Below are 26,749 nucleotides of genomic sequence, written 5' to 3'. Positions count from 1 at the left end.
CCTCATCGTGTCGGCGGACCACGTGGAGTGGACACCGCAGCAAGGGTGGGAGTCGAAGCCGTCGAGGTGAGCTCTTAACGCTACCCCCCCCCCCGACCACTAATCTCAGCTTAACTGCTAACTCACACTAACTAACTTGTATTCAACCTCGCCGTAATTCACAACTTGACTCTACATCGAACCTAACTCTAACCCTAGGCTAACTAGAACAGTATCTCTAACGGCCTATCCGTAATCACTCATCCTAACCTAAAGCGGCCGCCCGTACGCTAACCCTCCCTACCTTACTTAACCCTAACTTAACACTAGCCTACCTTCAATCAAACTGAACACTAACCCCTAAGATAACATTAATATAACCTATCTACAACATTTTGACCATAACCTCGAATGCAGTATTTAACACTAACCCTTAGCTTTACACCAATCCTGACTTAACTGACCGTATCCTGACTCCAACTTGTATCTCCCCTGACCTGACCCACGTGTTGCTCTTTAACTCGGGCAGCGTTGCTCCGGCACCTCGCGTTGCGCACCGCCACGTGGAGCCGGCTCCGTTCAAGACGTCTTCTACCGCGCCGGCGTTCGTCACCCTTCCTCACCCCTGCGAGGTCATGCCGCACCTCTCCTCCCTGAGCCTGGATGTCACCCCGACTACTGCTGCCTCGTGCCCCGGGGTCACCATGGTAAGGCTGGCGCGCGGTGTCTCTTATCTAGGGGGTTGCGGGAAGGGGGGGGGGCAGTGCCCCCCTGCTCCTCCAGGTGCGGGGACCGAGCAGAGCTGATGTCATGGTGGTGGTCTCACGTCTTCGTTCCTATATGCAAAACATTCTTCATTCATTCCTTTCGTGTCCATCGCACCCGACGTGCTCAGACCAGCGATGGCCATTGTACAGGCACAGGCCCCCGGCTGTGATGATGTTGAGTAGTGTAATCACCTAACCGCATGTCTTATGGATACATTTGAGTAACATCAGCAGCCAACGTGTTGGCTCGTACAATCAGACTCGTGGGTCAGTCTGCGTTTTACTACAGCATTTGTTTATGCTTGGAGCGGTGGCGCAGTGGTTAGCGCACTGCGCCATGAACTACAGTGATTACATTATTTGGCGTTGCTGGTGCTGCTTTGGCAGTGGTGCACAACCACAATTAACAAACACTCAGCACATTCGTCAATATCAAATATATAATCGGCGACGTTTTGGGCAATGATCCTTGGCACATCCTGTGTGCTGTGGAGAAGCGCTAATGTTAAGGCCAGTGTTATTGGCCAATGTGTTGAACTATTTTTATGTATGTAGAACTTATTTCGCACCGTACGTAGCCAACCGCGCTGAGCCGTGGCTCACCTCAGTGACGAGTGATAGCTTAACCGTTCCTTGATTGCACCCCTTCACCGCGAGCTGACTAGTGTGGTGAAGTATGGACATTGGAACAACGACCTATTTCAACAGGGGTGGTATGCAAGATATGACTGGATCCCCCTCCTTTCTCCAGACTCACTTTTACTGAAATTGCATACCTGTTAACCCCTTATCAGTGCCTGCCTTATTACAGACCAATTCAGACATTATTGGTCACCCCGTGCCCTTATAAATCTATCTACGTGACTTTACCGAAAGACCCAAAGAATAAGATTAGAGATTAACTTGTGAGTGATTACGCCGCTCATTTGCTTGACCCTAGAGCTGGTGAACTGCAGATACGATTAACATCTGCAATATTTACAGGAACTGATCCATCTTTATCGACCAACGTGGTCCCTGATATCTTCAGATGGCCTTCTCAGTACTCCAAGGTCAATTATTATTTGCTGAGCTGATCGGGGGGTTGCCAGTGCATCTCCCAAGCTATGGAACGCTTTGCCTTGGCTAATAATGAAAATCGTGAGCTATATTTAAGTCTGGTTTGAAAACTAATATCTTTAAACTGGCCTAGTTCTGGACGTTTAGTCTGGTTCTGTTTATTTCCTGCTGTCCATACATGGTGTCCCAACAGGACGAAGTCACATGTCTCCCACTCAAGGAACCCGCTGAGGAGAAGGGCGACCCGGAGCCGAGCGAGACGCTGGGGGCTGTGAATGAACAGCAGCAGCACGTGACTGATGCCTCCAGCTTAGAAGCCGATCTTACGACTCATGGCGGTGATTACAGAGAGGAGCATGAGAAGCCGGATAAAGATACAGACGATAGTGATGAGGAAGAGGAAGATGAAGAGGAGGAGGAGGAAGAGGAGCCTCCCAAAGAGCCACGTGTGAGAGAGGCGCCAGAGGACATCAAACTGGAGGCAATCCCGACCACCATGTGCATGCACCCGTCACGCGACGTGATGGCCGTGGGCGACCTCGACGGAGATATCTTCCTGTGAGTGAGGCTGCTGCTGACTCTTCCTCTGACCTGTGACCTCCCCCCCCATACCCCACTCCCTGCCTACACCCTCCATGCACCAGACTTTAAAGCAATTTTACATGGTCTTTTGGCATCTGCGCCCTTGTGAGCCGATGTATTTCCATCAGCGCGTGGTCGTGCATGTTTGCGTGCGTAGGTACTCGTACTCATGCACGGAGGGAGAGACGCGCGAGCTGTGGTCCTCGGGACATCACCGCAAGGCGTGCCGTGGCCTCGCCTTCTCCGACGACGGCGCCCGTATGCCACGCACACACAAGCGCACACACGCACACACGTGCAGAGACAAATGTCTCGCGCGTAGCCCATGTAGGCGAGGTGGGGCAGGTGCTGATGGCGAGTGGCACCTTTGAAGGTTGGCCACGGCATACTTACGAGGGGGTGGTGTGGCTCGCACCACGCCAGCCGGCCGCCTTTGTCTCCCCACCAGTGCTGATGTTAAATTACGCACGGCACCGGTGATTCGTGTAAGACCGAGTTGACCTCGGGAGGCCCTGAACCGGTTCAGATATTCCCCACTGATGTTGGCACATGCGTGGGGAATCGAATGTGGGTCGCCGGGTTCATAGCGCATTGCGCTAACCACTGCGCCACCGCTCCGTGAACGCGCAGAGTATGTGTGCGTGCGGCAAGCAGTGCGGGCGGGAAGTGTTACGCACGCGAATGTGTTGGTTGCGTGACGCGCACCCAGGGCGTTTATCGATGGGCGTCGTGCCTTCCTGGCCCTCGTGAGCCGTGCGTCACATCTGCCGCCTTTCCCCGCAGAGCTCTACTCCGTGTCCAAGGACAAGTCTGTGCTGCTGTTCGACGTGGAGCAGGGCAAGCTGGTGAAGAGGATTCAGAAGGCTCACGAGTGAGTGGCCCTTCAATCATTGGCTGAAACCATTCATACATATGTAGGACCACAGAGCTTTGAAAAATGTTGGTAGCACCTGCTCACCGCCTGGCTGCTGCCTACCAGCTCCTGTCTGCGGTTTCTCAGTGATCGTGAGAGATAGGATTTCCACAAATGATGACACATAATAGAGGTTTTTTGGGTTAAACAAACGATGACGCTTTATATAAAACTAAATAAACATTATTTCGCACTGTGTTGGAGTTAAGACTGCGTTATGGTAAGAAATGTTGAAGTTAGTGCTTGGTTAGGGATAGGGCTTGCGTAGAGGATTCAGGAATTTGTTTCATGGCAGAACTGTGCTTCATGGTATTTAGTGAATACTTTTACACAGAGCAGCAGATACACAAAATAATTAAACACATACATATATGCGTGAATGTTATGTATGAGTGGACGTCAGCTCACATAGCCACAGAGCCATGTAACGGCGTTCTCCTCCAGCATGTGCAAGGCAAACCAGTCCGCCCGGCACGCCCTGACAGACTTCACAGCAGGAGACGATTTGCGCAATGGTAGGTCAGGCTTCGGCATCGTTCAGCAGGTCGCGCTCCGGCGTCGCTAATCTCGCTCTCCCCTCGTGCCTCCGTCTCTCACCTTTGCGGCTGCACGCAGCTCGGCCATCTACAGCCTTGCGGTGATCGACGAGAACCTGACGGCGACAGGCGGCGACGATGGCGTCGTGCGCGTGTGGGACTTCCGCCAGGGGACATACGTCATGGAGCAGCTGGAGCACACCGACTTCGTCAGCAGCATGGTCGTGGGAGATGACAAGAGGACGTTGCTCACCACTAGGTGAGCGGGGACGGCCACCGCCCGCATCCTTAGCGCTTCCGCTTCAGTCAAGCAGAGCATATAGCTTATCTGTGCCAAAATAATGTTAAATATGCGACCTCACGGATCAACACAGTGGCAAAAACCCCCACGCCTGGCCAGTACCACACATCCACTTGTACACACAAACACTGACAAGACACGTGCATTGATAACTGTAAACGGGGAAAAACGACCTGAACTACACATATTTGAGTAAACAAGCACCAAACTGCTCGCGTGATGTCATTTCAGTTTTAATTCATCACTGCGATGATGTCACTTCTGTTCTTTGCGTCTTTCGGTGAAGTCACTTAGGTTAAAAAATAAAATTAAGTCAAGATGTCACTTCTGCTTTATGCAGAACTGTGCGCTATGGTGGAACTGTGATTCTTAAAATCACTTGAAAGTGTTGAAGTGTCGCTGGCGAGGCCGTGTTGTGAGGCTTTGCGTGACGGCCGCTGTCACGATCGCCGTGTGCGAGCAGCGGCGACGGGACGCTGTGCGCCTTCAACGTGCGGCGCCGGAGGTTGGACGTCAAGTCCGAGGTGCAGGACTGCGACCTCACCTCCATCGCCATTGTCAAGGTGAGCGCGCCGTGACACCGCGTTGTTGGGGTTTTGCTTCTCGTCCGGGTGAAGACTCGAGAGGCCGGGTTGAATGGCGCTGTGTGAAATCAGATTTTAGTTTGAATTAACAGTCTTTACAAAAATGAAACGGACAAAGCTGTAGGGAGACGGGGCGACACGGAGCGACACGCGATGGCTACATTGCAGACCGACGTCCAATGATTCCAGTGGTGTCTTGCCTGATGGTGGTGGCGGTTGTGACAGTTGTGGTTTTGCTTGCGTGGTGGCGGCGGTGGTGGTGGCACGTGTGAGCAGGAGGGGACCAAGGTGGTGTGTGGCTCGAGCGAGGGCTGGCTGCTGCTCTTCAACTGGGGCGGCTTCGGCGCGGTCAGCGACCGGTTCTCCACGCGCACCGAATCGGTCGACTGCCTGGCACGCGTTTCAGACAACCTAGTGTGCACGGCCAGCATGGACGGCATTATCAGGTTCCTGCCCCACCACCGCCATCGTCATCATCATTTATACCGCACCTCACATATGTTCCACTTTGTCCCATGTGTTCTGTGTCTCTTGGCCCGTGTCTCACATCACCAATCTCGTCTCCTATCATTATATTCCGTGTTCCACTTGTGATTTGCAGGTCAATCTAATCATGGGCGCCGTGCCGCTGGTTTCGGTTTCCGTTTCATTTATTTGGTATAGCACTGTGAGCCATTCGGCTCTTGAATGGTGTGCACTTGTGCGCTGCTCACCCCACCCTGCCCGCTTTGTTTCACCACCATGTGCAGGGCGGTGAGCCTGCTGCCAAACCGCGTGCTCGGCGTGGTGGGGCAGCATGGGAATGACCCCATAGAGGCGCTGGAGCTCACAGGGGATGGACGCTTCCTGACGAGCTGCGGGCACGACCAGCTCGTCAAGTTCTGGCCGGCAGATGAGCTGCGCCGGCGCAAGGTCAACGACTACCGGCGCCGTGTGCAGAAGAACCGCCCGCTCCTCGGACTCAATGCCAAGGCCGACACGGCCGAAGATTTCTTCGCGGGGCTCCTGGAAGGGGCGCCGGATCCGACAGCGCCACCGCAAAGTTCGCAGGGCGGCAAGCGCCGGCACGAGTCCGACAGCGATGACTCGGATGACTCGGATGACTCGGACTGAAGGTGGGGGTGGTGGGGGGAAATCGGGACTGCGAGCTCCAGACACACGTTTGTGATGTCACGCACACACTGTGAGCGAGTCGAGATGCGTGAAGATGATGCGAGGGTTGGCCGTAGAGGACCGCTTTTGTTTGGTGCCGTTTGCCTCTTTCTCAACTGCACAACCGAGCCGCGCCAGGGCCATGCCGAGACAGCGCTGCGCACCTCGAGAGGCGCCGGTATTGTTTTTCCACTGCACGAGACGTTGCGAACAAGGCGATCGGCGTGTAGGCAGTTGTGTACTAGCGTCACGCAGCGAACGGGTCGGCACGCGTGTTATTTCTATTATGTGATTATTTACGTTTATTTACCCAGGAAAGCCTCATTGAGGCTCGTGACTTTATTTTTGTCAGGAGGGTCCTGCGAAATATTTGCATTGAGTGCTTTGTATAGTGCCAATTGAGTGATTGTGCTGCACACTTAACATTTGGCAAATTTAGACCACGACGCTGACACAGTGGCTGACCCTTGCAAATAACATCACGGGATTCTTCACGTCGACAGTGAAGCAGACGGCGCATAGTGTTTTGTATAATTGATACAACCCGCAGTATTAATCAGGGCGGCCGCTGAATTCCATTCGTGAACCTCTGCAACACGAGGCAAACCGATTGAGGCAGGGTGCGTCATCGCCCCATGATCCCAATATCCCAGGGGAGATGGGCACTTGAGTCGGTGGCGAGGTAGACTGTTGACGTCTTGGTTGATGATGGGCAGGTGGTTGTCGTTGGCAAGAAAACGTGTCAACTCCCTTTCAGCTTTGTATGTTCCTGCGAATATTTGGTGGCGGAACGTTCGCTGGAACAGTCGGGCCCAGGAGGTCGGCGTCGGTTTCAGCGTCGCGGTTACGATGCGCGTCGTGTTCTTCAGTTGTGCATCGAGCAGTTTCGTGGACGAGCTCCCGGACTTCAACGACATCACCGAATGCGAGCGATGTCGCAGACGTCTTCCGTTTAATAAAACATCCGTGTCCCATCGTCTTATGAATCTTGACAGTTGACTGGTTGAATCCACTTGATAATCCACTTGAAAATCGGTCAGTCGTTGACCCCCCCCTCCACCAATTTATAAATTGTCCCTGGGCCCCCCTCCGACCCAGCACCCCTACACAGTATAGTTGCGTCGTCAAGGATGATGATTCACTCGGCATCAATCTTCTTCCCGCACCGCGCACTCATGCCCAGCGCGCTCGCCCCCGAATCTCCGAACCTCGCTCCGCATTCTAAAGTACAGCTTGGGTTGAAATTAAACTCATGTGACGTGTCATCACACAGGGTCACTTGCCCGAAACGTCGCCTGGTTAGATATTTTATTTGAAGGCGACAGTTCTGTTGACGAGTGTGCTGAATAGTTGTTAATTGTGCCTGTGTATCACTGCCAACACAGCAGCAGCAGCGGCATCACCACCAGATAATCGGGGTGGTGAGCGTTGTCTCTGAACCCCGCCATCAAACTCCTCGTAAGGCGCGGGCCCCCCCCCCCCGCCGTGACGTCACCCCCCCCCCGCCGTGACCCCCCCCGCCGTGACGTCACACCCCCCCCCCGCCGTGACGTCCCCCCCCCCCCCGCCGTGACGCCTCTTGTTGTGGTCTCCCTGGCTGCGTGCGATTCAGACGCCATTCCCTCCTTCATCGATCGACGTAAAAGCGACCACAAATCGCAAACTCCCTCCGTCTCATTGGAAAATAATCATTATCAATATAATAATTATTATAATGATAATATAATAATTATTATAATGATAATAATTATTATAATGAGCCTTGACTGCGGGAAGCGCCGTGCGCGACAACGCCTTCTAAATGACAAATGTCAACGACCGTGCTGCGTCACGTGCCGCGTCACGTGTGATAAAGCGCGGTGACGTCACGACCCCCTGGCGGGCTCGGCCAGGAGGCCGCCGAGAGGGGGTAGTGTGGGGGGGGGCACAGGGGGCGGGGTTTGTAGGAAAAGGGGCGGGGTTTTGGGGGAAAGGGGTGGGGGTTTGGGGGGTAAGGGGTGGGGTTCTAATGAAAGGGGTGGGGGTTTTGGGGGTAAGGAGTGGGGTTCTAATGAAAGGGGCGGGGTTTTGGGGGGTAAGGGGCGGGGTTTTGGGGGGTAAGGGGGCGGGGCTTGGTGAGGTCACGTGGCGCGTCTGTGGCGCTGTGTGTCTGGAGGCGCTCAGTAACAACAACAACAACGACGACGAGAAGAAGCCACGAGCGGTCTGGTCTCTCATCGCTCGCTCCTGCTCACCGTTACGCGACGAACAAGGCATCTTGAGGAGGTGAAGCTGCCCCCCCCCCCCCGAGTCGTCGCAAGCACGCGAGAAGGTGAGCGTCGAGCCGCCAAGTCAAGTTTCGTGTTTACATGGCGTGGCGCGTGTGGGGCGGTCGGGGTTACTGCGCAGGTTGGTTGAGGTTGTCAGGCGTACATAATACGAACTTCACACGTTCGTTCTCGTTCATATTCGTTCCTGAAGAGGAGATGGTGTGTAATATGCGACGTCTCGGGCAAGTGGCCCTTATCACGACGAGAGATTATGACGAGATATTATGACGAGAGGATGTGTCGCTGTGAAGGGCCGTTAAAGCGTCACGCCGCCTATTGTGTGTTTGTATAACGAGGGCAGTGTTAATGACGAATGTCGAGTGTTTGTTTTATTCGTATTAATAGCGAATGCGCGGCCAATATAATTTTACAATTCTTAGCATTGATAAGCACAGATCGCGATCGATTGGTCTAGCCCGTTACCGCCGGCCAATGGTGGCTCGCAATGCTGCGTCACGTGAGCGCGTGTTGCCTATCCGCTGTATTTAATGTAACGCGTGCTGCAATGCGGGACCCGGGTGACCTGACCTCACTTGACCTGACCCGTTGACCTTGACCCGAGCTGACTCCGGGTCCCTGTTGCCCATGGCAATGGCCATTGGAGGTCGAGGTTGAGGGTGGCGTCATTAATCTGCGGCGTTGCGCAATCTTCCGCAGGCGGGGTCTAGACCGGTCGCGACAGGATAGAACCAGTATGGACTGGTTCGGGGGCATTGGATCGGGAGAGGGGGGGGGGGGATTCAAGACTGACTGGATCAGTGGAAACTGGATCGGGGAGATTGGATCAGTCGGTGACTAGATCAGGGAGACTGGATCAGGCAGATTTAATCAGTTGGTGACTAGATCAGGGAGATTGGATCATCAGTGGGAACGAGAACAGGGAGTGTATCAGAGGGACTGGATTATTGGGGAACTGGATCAGTGGGAGCTAGATTAGGAGTGACTTGGTCAGGGAGATTGTACTCGTGGCGACTGGACAAGGGGCATTGGATCAGGGGGGACTGAATCATGGGGGACTGGATCAGGGAGAACTACATTATGGAAATCCTTGGAGACTGGATCAGGGAAACGCATACCGACTGGCTTGGGGGGACTAGATCAGGGGAGACGTGACTCAGGGCTCGGCTGTGTAATGCAGCACTGTAGAGGCGAAGTTTGGTGGATGGCGCACACGTGAAATTCCCTTCCCATGGGCGTTGAGTTGCCATACCCTGGCTCACCAGGAGAAGTCAATATAGCAAATGGATTAATACCCATCTGTTTTCATCGGTACGGAGGTGGTCTTGCCCCCTTGCGTGCATTGGTTTTCTCTGGGTGTTCCGTTTTTCTTTCAAATATATAAACACTCATTAACTGGCTAAAATAATCTTAAAACAAAACCCCAAAACAGAACCCCCTGAACAAGCATAGGATCAAGAACTGTAGTATTTTGTACATTTGTCCCATTGTTGTTTGCTTTATTGAAAGGGAATTATAATATCTCTTGGGGAACCTTTCAGTAGACCTGATTCTCGCTGAACATTTTCCTGGTTGCAGGTAGCGTAGATACGTGACTAGTCTGCACAAACAAAGCGAGTGATATACTGAAGGTGGATCGTTTATCCTAACAGTATGTGTGTTTTATGCATGTGAATCTTTCAGTGCTCGCAGGCAAACAACCCCTTCGCTGAGCGACCATGTTTGCACAAAAACCCTTTGGAAGTGGATTCGGCACCAGCGCAGGCAGTGGCGTCTTAGCCGCTCCCTCGGGGCCCTTCGGCACAAGTAAGTGACATAGCGACCATTCCCTGAGTCACCAATGTTTCTTTCTTTTCCATGACTACATCTCTTGTGTCTCTTTCCTTCCTTGGTCCCTGAGTCTTCTCTGTCCCTTGTCCCTGGTAGGGTAGTTATGTGGCATCCATTATTATTGTGCCACTTTTCACAACCAAACTCCATCCCTCATTTTGTCCCAGTCCAGACATTTAGTTAAACTGTTCAGTCTGAAAACATAATGTACATCTGGCGATCAACACATTATGTGAATGCAGTGGGCTGGTAAATATAAAAATCTGGACGAATGGATATTGCGTTTGAGATTTAGAAGTAGCCTCTAAAATGTCATGCCATAACCAGTTTATGCTGATCAAAAAGCAATTGGACAGTGTTCATTATTTAAAACTTCACGATTACATTACGAAGGTTAATTTATTATGCATTTCATTCAGTAGCCATTTAGCCGAAGTAAACTCGGGCTTTTAATTCATATCTTAATTATAATTTCACGTGCTGCCAACAATTCAGCAGTGGTGACTGGAGCACAACCCCGGGGATGGTGAGCCGTAAATGCGTGTGTGGGATCCCACAGACACATACGACAAAAAAGGGGGGGGGGGGGTGGAGGGCTTGCATAGCTGCGTAGCGCAGCACTAGCTAGTAGTGATGTCCAGGCAGTATCTGTGTGTGCTTCCTAATATTATATCACCACTGCATATGTGATATATGGCAGACACTGGGTTCGGTGGTGGCTTGTTCGGCAGCACAGGCTTTGGGTCGTCCTCATCTGGGGGTCTGTTTGGCAACAACGACCAGTCTAAGCCAGGTACGGCCATGGAGGTATAATAAACGTACTTCAAGATGGGATGCTAAGGTATTCCCCCATATCTGTAGGCTCGTGGAAGGGAAGCCTCATATTACTCTGGGTGTTGGTGCAGAAGCAGCAGCATTTAAGTCGTTAGTTCAGGCATGGGGAAGCTGTGGATTGTGTGCCAGATATAACCCACTACTTTATTTCATCCAACCCATAGCCATAGGAGGCCTACCACTTAAGAATGACCCACAAACAATATACATTTATTGCTATTTTATTTCATTGCTATATTTTATTTTATTTTGGTGGCCCAGGTCACTCGGGATCTCATCTGGTCAAACAAAATACAATTTAATTTGAAATGTATCCATCACTGCAAGCATCACTGCCACACTAACCAGCTAAATGAAGGGAATACTTTTGACTGGGCAAGACTATAATTTTAGCGTGCTCTGTCACTCAAGTGCCCTTTGAGGTTAGAGGAGTGTCTCGATGTATATTAACGTGTGACTGCACGCCAAAGGAATTTAAACGTCGTATTCGGTCCTCAGAAAAAGGTTCCTCACCCTAGCTTTAGTTTTTAATTTGTCTCAAGCAGTATATTATTCTGCACTGCACCGTTGCATGTGTATACATCTTTGCGTCTGTTTTCGTGCCCAGGTGGGATGTTTGGAACAGGTGGTGCTTTCGGACAGCCCGCCAATTCGACGGGTGGCACAACAGGAGGGTTCGGCTTTGGCGCAGCTCCGAATGGGGGGCTGTTTGGCAACGTCCCCAGTGGAGGAGGGGGACTCTTCTCAAACGCCCAGCAGAACACGGGTGGTGTGTTTGGGCAGAACAAGCCAAACACATTCACAGGTGTGTGTGCAGCAGCATACGTCATTGTCACAGATGTAAAAGTAAATTGTGCAGCCTTGTACTGATCCACTGCTGGATGTAGGCCTCCCCACACCATCTCAGTAATATGGGTTGTTTGACTGTACTTTACCATGCTGAGCAGCAACACTGCTGTTAGCATGGCTGGAAAAAAAAGCTTTTAAATTCCCTGATGGCCAATATTTATAGCTACAAGATAGAAACTTTCTGCTTCCTTATTAACTTATACCCTGTTTAAAATGTGTTGATTAATCGCAATTTTTTTAAATGAAAAATATTCAGTATTTAGTCTCAAAGAAGAAAGAAGATCTCAGAAATGTTTAATAACGAGTGATTTATTGTATAATATTAGGCAAGGTATTGTGCTGTACATATAGTAAATACGTTCACATTTTTGTGTTATGTATATGCAGGAAAACCTTTGGTTGCACAAACACGTGACTCGGTGCGTCGTGCACATTCATTGCAATCACAATAACTTCGAAAACATGACAATTGTATGTTTAACTGGCTCAGGGATGTTGTCGATTGTTCATGGTGGTGACACCGGTAGTGATGTTATTAACTAGCGAACACTATTTGCATTGCACCCTCATAACAAAACGCTACCTCGGACGTGTGGTCGGGGACTCAGGGTTTGGCGGAAACACAGGGAGCCTTTTTGGTGGCACGGGCACCAGCGGGAACCTGTTTGGGGGTGGCGTGGCAACGGCGAATGCGGGCAGCGTATTCGGGGCACCGTTCGGTGCGGCGACGCCAACTGGCACCACCATCAAGTTCACCGTAAGTCGTTGACAACAGCAGTGGGTGTGAGGGTGTACTTTGTTACGGTGTTTGTGTGTGTGTAGTGGCTCTAACCGGGGCTTATATTCTCTTTGAATATTTTCCGAGTCGCTTGAAGACTTCTTGAGTAAGTTCGTGACTAGTAGTCGCAGGCATATAGAGGTGTGTGGTTTCTAGGTACATAAATATTTTCCAGGTCGCCAAGCTAGACGGACGCGGCTAATAATTAAGACCTGGATATAAGAATTCAACCCTTTGGAAATGGTTGCCAGGTGGCTCAAGAGGTCAGAGCACCGTGCTGGCACTGCTAAATTTGGTTTGAAACCAGATTTCCTGTGATTAAACCAGGTTCTCACATGTGCCGAGTTAATGGTGTTGGCCAGATCACTAGCGGCTGCCCAAAAAACCCCATTAAATTTGGGTCCGCACATCCCTCGAAAATATATATCTCTTGAGACGTAAAAATATCGATTTGAATGTCTTGCAACAAACAGGATGAGTTGGAACATGCTACCTCCTGTGATGTGCATCAGACATCACTTGAAGGCATGTCCGAGGTAGCTTTGATATCCGCTTCCTTGGGTCGTTCTCTGACATGAAGAGTTTAATTGCTGTGAGAGAGATCTAAACGGATACGTTGTGTCATGATGCCGATGGCACAACAGGAATAAATATGAAGGGGGTGAAGGCAAGACAGCTTTTTAATTGTAACATTCTTTATATTTGCGTGTCATTCACAGGAAGTTATTTTAAGGAAGAAAGCAAAGTAAAAAAAAACTAAATGTAACTTGTATTGGCTAAACATCCCAATACAAAAACATTACCTGCAAATCACTCAATTTGGGATTATACCTAGCAACGTCACCCCCAACTGTGAAAACTTGCCAGGACACTCTTTAAAAATAGTCTTTAGACTTAGGCTTCCCTGGGTTAACAAGCGTAATAACAGTTATAATTTGAAACTGGATAAATCATGAAGGCATGTTCTATAAAGGTTGAGTGGAGGTGGCCCTGTGCAGCTCGTGCTAATGGTGTGTGTCCGCGCGTGTGTGCGTGCGTAGCCCGTTAGTGGCACTGACAGCATGATCAAGAACGGGCTCAACACGCAGATCTCCACCCAGCACCAGTGCATCACTGCCATGAAGGAGTACGAGGCCAAGTCGCTTGAGGTGATGCATGATGTTTTTTGTCATACTTGATATAAAAAAAATACTTTTTCTGGCTGGTACGTGTGGTACGTGTCAGGCAGGTGCTCAGTGATGACCTCACCGGCATCCAACAGCGTTGGGCTAGGTTTGTACGTCCCGCTGACGTGACACCTCCACCCACCCTCCACCCCGGCCGTGTATCCCACGCAAATAGATGGGCAGTGCTGGTTAATACCAAATTTTTCACCTGGATAATCTCTTGCTATGAATCGTCTAATTTGCAAGGGTGTCTAGGGGATCAGTTGGCACAAAATAAAAATCTAATGACACTTATACAAACATTAAAATCTATTCACGGTGCTGTATACGTTTCTATAATGAATATGACACCGTAGTCCAAATGTCTAAATCAATATATACGTAATTAAATATCGCACAGCCAGTAGCATCCTCCACGAGATTCCTACATAGAGGCAAATATAGACCCCGTTTGTACCAGTCATCAGCCAGCGTAAAGACATTTCAATCTGAATGAATCTTGTTAAATGTTTGTATGCGAATATCGATGATAACAAAAACAAAATTATCAGCCCAAGTTGTAATCCATTATGATTGGTGATGAGAGCATTTAAGCATTGGTATCATGGCATTTCCAGAGTTTCTCTTGGGATTTGCCAAAGCACTCCATTTACTAACGAGCCTTGGAATTCATACCAAAATACCATTGATTTGAATGGAGACCCAGGAATCGACATTCATTATTTCAATTATTTCTGGGTTTTCGTTTAATTGAATTGGATTCTTGGGACAACATAAGAATAATCCAATGGAATCCTATTAGAATTGTGACCACGAATTATGACAATCTATTAACTCGTAATTTTTCATAAATGCAAACCTAATTTCTGTTACTAATAATACACATAATTTATCATGAACCTGAAATAACAAATACTTTACCCCCACAATTCGACACGCGTATCTCAAGCATAATAGTCAACTTTTTATTGACGAATCGTCTGCAATTCCCCAGACCTAATTGGACTGTGTCAACCTTGCACCTTTGCAGGAGTTGCGGTTGGAGGACTACGCTGCCAACCGCAAGGGCCCACAAGCCGGCTGTCTCTTCATGTCGCCCGCCAACAACGCCACCACGGCCTCAGGGCTCTTTGGCACTGGCAACACGGGCACCAACAACAACAACATCGCTGGCAGCACAGGCCTAACCTTTGGACAAAAAGCTGGGTTTGGCACCGGTAAGAGAACGTGACTCCGCACACACGGCGTTTGGGTAGAAATGTTTCCCAACCTCCTGCTGTCGGGCCACAATGTGGTGAAGGAGAAGAGGATGTTCTGAGTGATAAAATGGCTCGTTAAGATCGAAGAAGATTGCATGGAACTGGGAATTGCACCCCATTTATTTAAATTGAGATGCTTCCATAGTGTGATCGTTAGCACATTGGAATGCAGAGGTCATCGGTTCAATTTCATTTCCTTATGTGGCAGTTGAAGCGATGGTGCAAGTTTATGAAATCTCCCATCCAACTGTCCTCGGCATTCTGAATGGGTACACTCTTATTCGATTGCCAGGTCACGTTTGGTGGGGTAAAGTGTGGGTGCTCTGAACTCTTCCTCCAAAACTTTTGGCCAGCATAGAGGAATATGCCAAAATATCATATAGAGGGCCTCTTTAGACCTCCCTCTAGTGGAGACTCTTCCGCCAGCAGTTTTGTGAGTAAGCAGTTATGCGCTGCAGCTTTACCTATGCCATATATTTTTTTAATCTGAATTAAGCTTTAAACATCTACCAGTCACCTCATGCCTGAAGCAGTAACGCCGCTTAACTCTTCAATGCAAGAATTCGTGTGAATTCTATTAAGTTGCAAGTTTATTAGATTGACAAAGGTCTGACGAGGCTGGTGGTGTCATTAACGGTGTGTGTGTGTGTGCACGGTTGACACAGGTTTCACGACTGGTGGCACAGGCATGTTTGGGCAACCTCAGCATCAGCAGCAGCAGGCACCCAGCGTGTTTGGCCCCAAGCCGTTTGGCCTCGTGGCGCCCATGAACGGTGGCGGCATCACGCAGGGCGGGACGGCACAAGGCTTCTCCTTCCAGGCCTCGGGATTCGGGCCGGGCGCCACCAACACTACGGTACTCACCGCACTGGCACTCACAACCGTGCCGGCCATGCCACGCTCGTGATTCAGTGATTGTCATGTGCAGTTAATGTGTATATATTTAATCGTCAAACAAAATTCCATCCTTGTCCATAAAAACCTCGTTCTGTAATGGGGGTGAATTAGTCATCATTTTCAGTCAGTGCTTCCAGACTCAGCCACTTGGAACAGTGTAGAGTGGCTGGGGGCTGCATATTTGTGTTTATAATGAGTGATAAGGTTTTGTTTTTTAATCTGTACTTGCACAACCCTGCCCCAATGCTTTTGCTGAATGTTTCTGTTGAGTGACAGAATGCTGCCTTTGTGTGTATTCTTTGCGCAGGGTGTATTTGGAAACAGCGTGCCGGTGCAGCAAGGCTGCATTTTCGGTGCTGGCAGCAATACTGCCACAGGCTTCGGATCCAACGGAGGGCTCTTCCCGAGCAACAATACTCTGTTTAACAACTCTTCTTCGGTGAGCATCAGCAAGACTGCCAGATCTTCATGCCCACCTCCCCCACCTGCCAGCTGTGGGATGAGGACAAAAGGTGTAGCTGTTCGGTTAGCTCCCCCACTAGCATTGGTTCAAGCAAGCCTGACTGCCGATGAGACACTGCATGTCAAAACCATGTTGCTAAAACTGGACTTTCAGTTGGCCGTGTGGCCCATGTTGATGTAAAACATTTCTCCTGACATTGTATGTGTAGGGACAGTAATGTGAATGGAACATTGCATACTATTTTGTTACGTATATCCTCCACAATGACGCCAATGGTTATTTTGCATCCCCTACTTGCGTGTGATGCAGGGTTTGTTTCACAACAAACCTACGGCGGGCTTCTCCATGCCCACGGCAAACGTGCCGACTTTCGGACCGCTCGGCACGGGATCGTTTTGCGCCAAGCCCGGCGGCCTGACCCTCGGCAACACTGCGTCCGGCCAGCTTTTCGGTGAGTAGCACGTAACCGGGCTCGAGTGTGTCTCCACACCACGCTGCGGCGTAAGAGCATAGCACGATAGGCGGGTACTAACGCGCTCGCTACGGGACTGCTTTGATTTTGCAGGGTTTCCCAGCAACAACGGCGGATCTGGAATTTTGCAGAACAAACCGAACGCAGGGGTGCAGCCTGGCACCCTTGCCGGCATGTTCGGTGAGTCGCGTCGGCGTACCGCACGTTCGTGTTAGTGATTTTGCACTGCGCAGGCATGAGAATCTATCGATATCTGATTATTGAAGTAATTGAGTATCAGTTCGGTTACTCGATTAATCAGATAACACAAAATTTGTTGAACAAAAATGGTCTCAAATCCTTTCTTCTCACGTGTACCGCCGGACGGGAGGTGATGGGCGGGCGGCGCTTGGTGACATCGCCAGCATCCTTGGTCGTGCCCCGCTTGGTCTTGGCTTGGAGGGGGTTTCCTGCTTTCAGGAGGCAGGATGTCTGGCCGGTCGCCACTTTTAAAGGGGGCCTGATTCGTCCACCGCAAGAGTGGTAGTTGGTTACAATTTTGGTCAACTTAATTGACCAATCTTGCCAGCTCTCATCCTAACGTGCCAAGCGTGTGTGTGTGTGTACGCATGTCTGGCGGCAGGTATGAACTCGGGACAGAACATGCTGTTTGGCGTTCCTCAGCCCAAACTGGCGGGCCTCTTCAGCAGCAACCCTTTCAGTACCTCCAACCCCACTCTTGTGCTTGGGAACAGTTCTGTTCCCCTTGGTGAGCAACGCAACACGATGTGGAGTTACATAGCACTGTAATTGCGACCGCACCTCCACCGCGCTATGCACAAACAGTGGACATATTTATTTTATATATCGAGGGGCAGTCAGCCATAGTGTAAAAAATTGAAATTATCGAGCCGGCACTCGAACAGGTGCAGGGAATCGACAGCAAAGATGGCATGGGGGAAGGGAGTTCCATTCTGAGTTGCCGGAGCGGAGAGTGCATGGAAGAAGGGAATATCGTGAGGTGAGAGGGGAAAGGTAGCAGAGTGCGTTCAAGGGAATAGAGTAAGGGACGAGAGGCAGGAGAGTGCGTGGAGGGGATATAGTAAGAGTGGAGAGGCAGATACTGGCAAGTCTTAAGAGGACTTTGTGATCATGACATTGGTCCGGACTCCGATTGGGAGCCGGTGAAGGGATTTGAGATCGGAGTATCGGGCCGATGTGGCTTCGTTTTTGAGTGCCGGTGAGGAGACTGGCAGTGGCATTTTGGGTCAGGTCCTCTGGAGCAATGAGAGGGAAACAACTGGGCTGGCAGCAAATATTGCAGATGGGATTGTGTTACGTGAGATTAATTTATTTGATATGGCCAAAGACGCAATTAATCTAAACAAGTCCTCAGCACTCGCGGGAGCTGACCGCTCTGATATTCTGTGTTAACGTTCCAGCAGTCCTGATTGAATTTAACAGGGCACACACTCACAGCAGCTATGCAACGGTAATGTCGTGTAAAACTCACCTTCCAGAACTGCTGTTATGACAACGGGCTATTGAACAGGCATTCCGGTTGAGTGGGGCTGGAGTAATGATCAGATATTTGTGTGTGGACTGATTAACTCACTGCGTTGCATCGCCCGGCGATCCAAGTTCAATTCCCACTCGCGATCAATAACAGTGGCGAATTATTGAACCTATCCTGGGCCTCTCTTAGGTTGTCTTAGCCTGAAATGAATACCTGTGTCATGTGTTAACATCAGTTTTGGGGAGACTAAGGTGGCCGGGCGTGGTGCTGGCCAACCCTTCCCTTCGTGTACTGTGCTGGCCGTAATAGGTTCTCGCAAACAGCACTTGCCCAACAGTATCTTGAAGGCTATACGAGGGATCTTCACCTTTGTGTCAATGCGTGCAGACATTAATGCACAGCAGCTGCAGGTGCAACAGCAGGTGCAGGCGTTGGCGCTGTCGCCCTTCGGAGACTCTCCACTCTTCAGCAACCCCACTTCTGACCTCGCCAAGAAGCAGCAGGTCAGAGTCGGCACTCGCGACGCCCCAGGGCAGGGGCTATTGGTGTTGGCTGAGGGTTTGGTGCCTGTGTGTGGCACCCGTGATGATATTTGCTCGGTGCCACCACCACCTTACCCCCACGGGATTCGATACGTTATTACAGTTTGCGATCGGGATTCAGATTTTGCTCTTTGTGTTGTTTTAACCGTCTCGTTTGTACTGGTTCTCGTTGAGTTTATCCCGTTTGCACGATTGGCCTTAGTTGTATTGCGATCGTAACATAGGCATATACTGTGCATATGGTGTGATTTATTCTTCTATGCACAATTTTATCCATGTATCGTATATTTTCAACAATGATTAATGTACCATTGCTTCACATCTGCCCAGTCACATGCAATTTCATGAAACCCCCATTACTGTGTTCCACTCAAAGCATTTCAATATAACACTGGGGCAACCTCCCATATTTTGGAGGTTCAGATATGCAACCAAGATTTGTTTAATTTGATATTATGATTTGCACCTTACCTGGGATATATGTAAAGAGTTGGGTCATGTCAAAAACCAACATGGGCAGTGCTTATCTCCTGTTTACAGCCCTGAGCCAGGGGTAGAAATTCCACATTCCTTTGGCAGGCATGGGTCTATTCAAAGAACAAGCACTGCTGACGTTCCACAAGGTGGTACGGCTGGTGTGACCCTCGCGCGTTGTTCCCTCTCGCCGTCCCGTGTCTCGGCAGCTGCTGAAGCCCACGAGTTCCACGACGCAGAAGTCACTGGTCACTCCGAGCCACTACCGCCTGTCCCCCCGCGCCACTGCGCGCGTGCGGCCCAAGGCACTGGTGCCAGGAGGGGCCCCGAGGGCGACCCCCGGGCCCCCACGCACGCAGATGGCACCCCTCCACCTGCAGGGCCTGAACGGGGATGATGGGCAGGAGGAGGACGAGGCCAGGGCGGCTCAGCAGACATTCACCCCACGGTGAGCCAGCGCAGACACAAAAGACAAAGATCCCCCGTATAGCCTTAACAGGTTGTAGGAGCAAGTACTGTTGAAGGCCGGTACGGCACATAGAGGCGGTGGGTGGCCAGCGCTACACCCGGCTGCCTTTGTCTCCCTGGTGATGATGTTTACACACCACACCAGGTACTCATTTTCAGGCTGAGTTGACCCAGGGGAGGCCCAAGACCAGTTAAAATTATCATCAGTGGTGTTGGCCGTGAATGGGATTCAAACTCGGGTCGCCAGGTTAGTAGCGGAGCGTGCTAACCGTTACACCACCGCTCCCTGCTACAACACACAGGAAGACACAACCACACCCTTGGTTATTTGCGTTGATGAGTATGCTGTGTGTTTCGCTCGCAGGAAGAGTGTGAAGAAGCTGGTGATTGTGGCGGCCAAGACGCCTCCTCCTCCCTCTCCACCAACTCCGTCCTCCCCGCTGGCCACCTCGCCAACGCAGCGCCATCAAGAAGCCGATGACCTGGCCCCACAGTCCGTTTACCCCGAGCCGGCAGAGCGGTAAACAGCTCCACCACTGCCAAATTCAATGTCATGCGTTGGTCGCCCAGATTGACGTTGCAGAGTACATCGCATAAAAATTATTAATCCAGGTCGCCCTTTTAAACAGTGCATTATGTCACGTGTCTCCATATGTTTATTTAATCTCTTGCTTAAATAATGTATACAGACCGACTGCTGAATAGCTTTCGTCTTGTTTTTGGAATTTCCGTGGTTGAATTTTGGAGATCAACATGCCACGCCGTTTCCGCTCTTGTGTTCACGAGCAGCCCCTCGCAGGAGAGACACCAGGAGGGAGACCACCACGATGAGGTGGATGGCAAGCTGGGTGGTGGTTGCGATGGTGGTGGGACAAATTTCCGTGAGGCACGAACGGGCCCCCAGCACTCGCCCCCGCACTCTCCCGGTCCGACCAACGGTCCCGCTGTCTGCCACAGCAACGGTCTGAGCTCCCCCGATGGATCGGTGGGAGAGTTTAGCTCGAAGGACGCGTGGGGCAGCGAGCAAGAGAGCAGAGAGCGGGACACCCAGAAGCAGCCTCACCCCGCAGGTACGAGATAATGCTGCAAGTCCTCTTTCGAATGGGTGAGAGAGATTGCAAAAGTCGTGTGTGAAGTTGCTCGTTGGATTGGATTTGTGATTTAATTTTGACCAAGACCCGGTCAAGACTAATTTGACCACTTTCATTATCATGAGCGGTCATGGTCTATTCAATGTCAGATGTAGGCTTCCCCAAGCCATCACTACCTCTAGTGGTCTTGTAATGCAACGGTTCATCTTTGTCCTGCACATGAGCTGATTTCATCGTTCCATTACCACACTGGATGTCCACTGGCTTGCTACTGCTTCGGCTGCCGTTTGCATCGCGTGGTTTTTCTCTGGGCGCTCCGATTTTCTCCCATGTGTAAACACTCATGAATTGGCCGATAGCATCTTAATATATAGCGGATCTCAGAGCTTAGGGGGAGGGGGAATGTGGCACCACCTCACTGCCTGGCTGCTGCTGCCCTTCCGCTCGACTATGATTCGTCTTCGCGCCTCAGAGTCGGTCTTTCTCTGCGAGAGCGAGCAAACGCCATGCGACGGCGTGTTACAAGTTGACTTTTATCGATATGATGATGAAGATGACCGCAAAACTGGCGCAGTGCAGTCCGGCTTGTGCCGTAAAGCGTGTGTTTGTGTGTCGTGCCGGGCAGGCATGGTGCTGACTCGGGCCGGGTACTTCACCATCCCCTCACTGGAGGAGCTGGGGAGGATGGTGGACGAGGATGGGGTCTGCACCGTCACTAACTTCGTCATCGGACGCGTTGGTAAGGAACTAAAGAAAATGTTAAATCTTTCGTTGCATCGTCCGTGAAAATAGGCAGGCTGCTTCGGGGTGCTGTATTAAGGTAAAATTGCAAACATTAAAATTAATATGTGTACATCGGTGGGTCAGTGAGTGAATGAGAGAGGGAGTGGGTGAGAAGGTGAGTAGATGAGAGAGTGAGTATATGAGCAGGTCGCTGGGTGTGTGAGTGGTTGAGTGAGCGTGTTGTTTTTGACTTGAGTTACGGTGGTTCAACACTTTGGATGACACGAAACAGTTCGGTAGACCTAATCCTCACAATGGTTGGAGGAATCCGTGAGGGGAGTTCAGTGTGGGGAGGTGATCTTGCGGAAGCAGGTCGTGCACTCACGTGGAGCGGTGCTTGTGCCAGGCTACGGCTCGATCCTCTTCCCCGGCCGTATGGACGTGAGCGGGCTCGACCTGGACGCCATCGTGCACATCCGCCGCAAGGAGGTCATTGTTTACCCGGACGACGGCAGCAAACCCCGCGTGGGCCAGGGCCTCAACAGGTGGGTGGGCATCGCCGGCACTCGCGTTGCCGGCACAGCACAACCGGGCGACCCACACGATCAGTCTTGCTGAACGCATTCACACGGTCAACTCGACGCATTCGTTGACAACACTGTGGCCTTTATGAAGCAAATTCAATAAATCCGATGTTCTACTGCGGTTCTGCGCTCTCGCTTTCATGCTCCCCGCCTTCAACCTGCGCAGGCGAACATATTTGGCACGTTCACGACTAACTTGCAGTGCACGAATTGTTTCAGTAAGACGTGTGTGTGTGTATGTGTACACGTTAAGGCTTACACAGCCTGGCACAAGCGCCGTGGTGACGTCATCCACCGCTTAGTTGCGAATGGCCGTTGGTGTTGTTATAATGCTTCTGCCAATCGCATTGACCGGGCCTCACTCTTGTGCCCTGCCTCCTCTCCATCTGTCCACCCCGTCCCCCCCTACTGTGCACGGTTCTGCCCGCACGGTGCACAGGCGAGCGGAGGTGACGCTGGACGGGGTGTGGCCCACGGACAAGACGAGCCGCACGCCGATCCGCAGCCCCGAGCGGCTGCAGCGCATGGAGTACGGCGCGCGGCTGGAGAAGGCGGCGCTGCGCCAGGGCGCGCGCTTCCTCGAGTACCGGCCCGAGAGCGGCTCCTGGGTCTTCGAGGTATCGGCACGATCGCCGTCGCCACCCGCGCAGATGGGCAGCATCTAAATTGCGCGCATATTCCAATTAAGGGACGTTATTGAACATCTTGGGGCTCCGACGCTCAGGGTTCCCTGGCTGTCTGTTAGAAGGCATGGGGGGGTGGGGGGGGGGTCGGGGGGGGTCCCCTTTTGTTGACCTGCTGCTTCCTTAATCGGCTTACCCCGTCAATCTCTCTATTCTTGTTTCTTTTAATCTCTCTCCTCTGCTTCATGAGACCACTCCAATGTTGTTCTCTTGATCCCTTGCCAAGCACAGCGAATCTACGTATCCTCGTTCGGTTTTTCTGCGTTTGCTTTGTTGAAAATAGAAATGAAACTAACAAATAATTAGTTTCATTCCTATTGTGGTTTGTAATTGATATCTGAATTAAACACCTCAACGTAATTGCTCACGTGTGTCTGCATCGCATGATCCCCCTACGACCTGCACGAACTAGGAAGGTCCGCATCCAGCAGTGGATTGACGGGAGCGCTTCTGTGTGTGTGCGCGTTCAGGTGAACCACTTTTCTGCTTACGGTCTCGCCATAGAAGACGAGATTGAGCAGCAGAAGGAAGAGGAGAGACGGCTGGTGGTGGGAGTGGCGGAGGGGTTGACGAGGGCTTGGCACGCTGGGCAGACATAGCAACAGTCTCCCGCATAGGCCATTAGTCGCAGCCCTTAGGGGATAAGCAATCTTAGCTTCGGCAGGTAAAGATCCCTTCAGAAAACTTAACTGGAACAAACTGTAGAGGTAGCTTTTGACGCCACCTCTGTTAAGATAACAGTACACCTAAGTGTTTAAGCTAAACAAATTCACTGAATGTTCAAGTGAGGGGGGGTTGGTCCATGGTAAGTGGCCCCCGCTGAGGGAGATGCTAGTGATTATTAGGAGTAAACGAACATAGACTTAATAAATAAGTTAAAATCTGTTTCACTCGGACGCGAGGTCGTGACTGCTTGTGGTCGGCAGCGAGTGGCACCCGCAGAGCTGCCTGACCTGGCTTGAGGGCGGCTGTGTGGGTGCCGGTTGTGCCAGCGTGTCACCGGGTAATTTCAGCTGAATCCGTCTGGATCGGCAACCCGTAAAATATGTCCACACCGACCTGGAACGCCACATCCAGTGTCCCTCTCGCTATTGCTGTGGATACCTGTCGCACGCCTACTGCGGTTATATTAGCGACCCAGAAAATATTCAGTGGGAAATAATTCCCTGCATGGCGCATGGTAGTGTTGATGCACCATCACGCTCGATCGTCAACAACTGCGCTTAGATCAGCCCTTGCTCAATGACTGATGTGCACACAGACAGGCACAGGTCCATACACTCATGTGTTCAGATCTCCCTGTAATGCCACGGGGGAGCATGGGAAAACGTCATAACATCACGTCACACTACTCGCGTCACACCGTCTCGCACCTCTCACACCACACCACTCATCTTACGCCACTCCTATCGCACAATTCTAAACTCGCATCTCTCATCTCACAGCTTGTGCTTCACACCACTCTTGCTGCTCACTTTTCTTCAGCACTCTTCACCAAACCGCAGCCCACCAGCACTATAATCTTACTCCACGCTCATCTCACTCCAGTAATCCTTTACAACTTTTCTTAAACCACTCCCCTAACACCACTCATTTCACAACACACTAACCTCGCACTGCTACTGAGCTCACACTACTCTGTAAGTATTGTTGAAGGCGTCTAACTTGGGTACGTTAAAGTTTACGGTCGTACGCGAGGAGCGAATGTTGGCGTTTGCGCGAATGTTTTCTAAGACCACGTAATGGAATTGTGTTCACGGCGGTTGGCGGTGCCACCGGTGTCACGAATCGCAGCTATCCGGGCCGGAGTTTGTAAATTGCCCTCGCCAGGTGTGACCGGAGCAAGTGATGTGTAGCATGCATCCAGCCTGTATCGTGAAACCCAAGGTTTCGCAGACATCACTCCTCACGACCCACTTCGGTCTGCTTTTACACGCTTTATCGGCTCCGTTCGAACATACAAGTTGAAGCCGTTGATGCGCTGCACGTGCCCGATGATGAGTAGACAAGCCCCAAGCGACGTAGCAAGAATCGAGTGTCTAAATCGCTTGGGCAAGACGTGGACGCGAACGTGTTCATTGCTACCGTCGGGACGTGTGCAGCGTGGAGTCGGTCGATTGGTAATCGTAGCAAGGCAGAACGGCGTGTGTCGTGAGAACCGGACTGTGGATGAACCTGGCACGTGCTCCATGCATGCAGTTGCTCCTGGGCCGTGTGGTTGTGCCTCTGGCCCCCTCCCACCCCTCCAGCTGCTGCACTTGCATCCGTGAACTTTAGGGTTGCCACCTTTAGTACAAACCAAACCCGCTGATATATTTAAAGGTTAAACAATACCGGTACAAGAGCTGCGTGCGAATCAGTTCCTGCTGCCACCCGGACACAGATGCCAACTCTCAGACTTGTACCGAGGGGGCAAACCCGGAGAGGTGGCAACTCTTTCAGCTGTTTATGCGCGATACATCGGCCATCGTCGTGTTGCTGAACAATGCGCGCGCATGTTTAAGTATTTTTATGCTCTCCGCCTATCGGGGAGTGAGGTATAAATCGAGGATTTTGGAAGGGGTGGGGGGGGTCCCGTATAAATGTGAAGTGTCTTACACATCAATAAAGTGGCGAGATGCGGCAATGGTGGTGGTAGTTTTTCATGGAAGTGCTGTGGAGTGGTGGTGCAACATGTGTGGTGCGAGAGATGGTGTCTATTGATGGTGGTGGCGGTGCGATGGTGGGTACATGTGGATGGTGTGGTCATAGCGGGAGAGCAGACCGCATAGAAAAACATTCGGGAGCGACTGATGTTCAGTTGTGTTGCCCCCTTCCGTATCTCACGGCTGGTGGAGATGGTTGAACAGCACGAAGCGGGAACACTTTATCAAAAGCAAGCCTCTGGGTTTGTATTCGTGTCTCTGCAACAGTGACGAAGAGACGCATCAGCCCACAAGTCACACAGACAAGCTTGGGAGGCAGCCAAGCGCAGAACGGGCGTCAATTTCTCAAGCTCTGCAGTCCTCTATATACAGATATGTTCAGCCATTCAATGAGTATCCGTGTGTGAAGAAGCCGCAGTACCTGTAAAAAAGCCCACTCGTGGGATGTGGGGCTTCACTCTCCCCGTGGTCTTCATTGCAAGGCCTGAGGGCCACTGGCGGCCCCTGTTAGCCTTTAGTGCGGCCACTTGACGCGCGGCCCGCGACAATACAGCACGTGAAGACGCCCCATCAGCGTGCTGTCAAATCCAATGCTTTACATTGTTTACAATGTGTGGCGGCCCTCGCACTGATGTCTTCACGGTGAAAGTGGCTCCCCCCTCTGGAAATGAGTGAGAAACACCGCTCTGTCCCGTTCACAAGGGACGTGTGATGTTAGTCCGCACTTTGTTGCACCGCCTTCTCCTGGCAAGCCAGCGGCACGTCCTCGACTTCCACAGAAAGGGAGTTGCGCGATGTGTGCGCGTGAACCCCCAACCCTCACCGCTTTACGGGGCCTGCGCGGCCACCGGCCGGCTCCGTAAGGGCGTCTCGTGCGTGCCGAGTCGCTGAGCAGAGCACGAAGAGGGAGACGGGGAAGTGGGTAACTCGGGGCCGCGGCTTCGCTTGGCGCATTGGAGACACGAACTACGAACTACGTTTATTGCAGCAGGTAATGCCCACCGAGCTATGTCGCTCTTTTTCAGAAGCGACCTGGCCATCACAAATTATGCCTCGACGAGGTGACTGATCACTTGGAAATCTATAACAGCCAAATACTCTAAGCGCGTGTTCAGTAATGTGGAGGGGGAAACCGAGGGATCCGGAGAAAAATCAACAAGGGAGGAGAGACACGCAAACTGCAGACATACAGGCGTCAGGGTCCGTGTCGAACCCACGACCTCCTGTATACCGGGCGATGCAGTAAACATCTCGGGTGGAACCAACTCCAAGTGGTGACGCTGGCTCTGGTGGGTCTCCTCGCCCATTGCTCAGCGAGAGATGGGCGGGGGGCATCTCCAAGCCCCCCCTCCACCC

At 51.3% G+C, this 26,749-nt stretch overlaps 2 protein-coding genes across 6 annotated transcripts; both read left to right on the top strand.

Annotated features, from left to right (window-relative positions):
- Positions 1–21: 21 nt before the first annotated feature.
- Positions 22–6,853, top strand: LOC133343063 (WD repeat-containing protein 55-like). 2 transcript variants are annotated; one of them, XM_061552530.1, is made up of 9 exons: positions 22–66; positions 509–686; positions 2,026–2,363; positions 2,545–2,645; positions 3,171–3,258; positions 3,916–4,095; positions 4,601–4,700; positions 4,998–5,167; positions 5,471–6,853. In XM_061552530.1, the coding sequence occupies exons 2-9, from the start codon at positions 615–617 to the stop codon at positions 5,832–5,834; spliced, it is 1,413 nt and encodes a 470-aa protein (XP_061408514.1). In that variant the 5' UTR covers positions 22–66; positions 509–614; the 3' UTR covers positions 5,835–6,853. The 2 variants fall into 2 exon arrangements, with proteins under 2 accessions (XP_061408514.1, XP_061408512.1); XM_061552528.1 differs by having other exon boundaries at positions 1,999–2,363.
- Positions 6,854–8,015: 1,162 nt separating this feature from the next.
- LOC133343062 (nuclear pore complex protein Nup98-Nup96-like) lies at positions 8,016–25,366 on the top strand. Of its 4 annotated transcripts, none has more exons than XM_061552524.1 (19): positions 8,017–8,184; positions 9,824–9,946; positions 11,412–11,609; positions 12,262–12,410; positions 13,472–13,579; positions 14,628–14,814; positions 15,522–15,712; positions 16,061–16,192; positions 16,526–16,667; positions 16,782–16,868; positions 17,311–17,436; positions 18,571–18,686; positions 19,409–19,647; positions 20,032–20,187; positions 20,457–20,737; positions 21,384–21,497; positions 21,888–22,026; positions 22,505–22,682; positions 23,219–25,366. In XM_061552524.1, exons 2-19 carry the CDS (start codon positions 9,859–9,861, stop codon positions 23,345–23,347), a joined length of 2,760 nt encoding a protein of 919 aa, XP_061408508.1. In that variant the 5' UTR covers positions 8,017–8,184; positions 9,824–9,858; the 3' UTR covers positions 23,348–25,366. The 4 variants fall into 4 exon arrangements, with proteins under 4 accessions (XP_061408511.1, XP_061408508.1, XP_061408509.1 ...); XM_061552525.1 differs by having other exon boundaries at positions 8,023–8,138; XM_061552526.1 differs by lacking the exon at positions 8,017–8,184 and adding an exon at positions 9,311–9,451.
- Positions 25,367–26,749: the final 1,383 nt, after the last annotated feature.

This window comes from Lethenteron reissneri, chromosome 16 (assembly GCF_015708825.2).
Source record: "Lethenteron reissneri isolate LAM-NWPU_2019-01 chromosome 16, ASM1570882v1, whole genome shotgun sequence".
Taxonomy (NCBI): Eukaryota; Metazoa; Chordata; class Hyperoartia; order Petromyzontiformes; family Petromyzontidae; genus Lethenteron; species Lethenteron reissneri.
The sequence above is the reverse complement of the archived record's forward strand: the minus strand, read 5'-3'. Positions and strand labels throughout refer to the sequence as shown.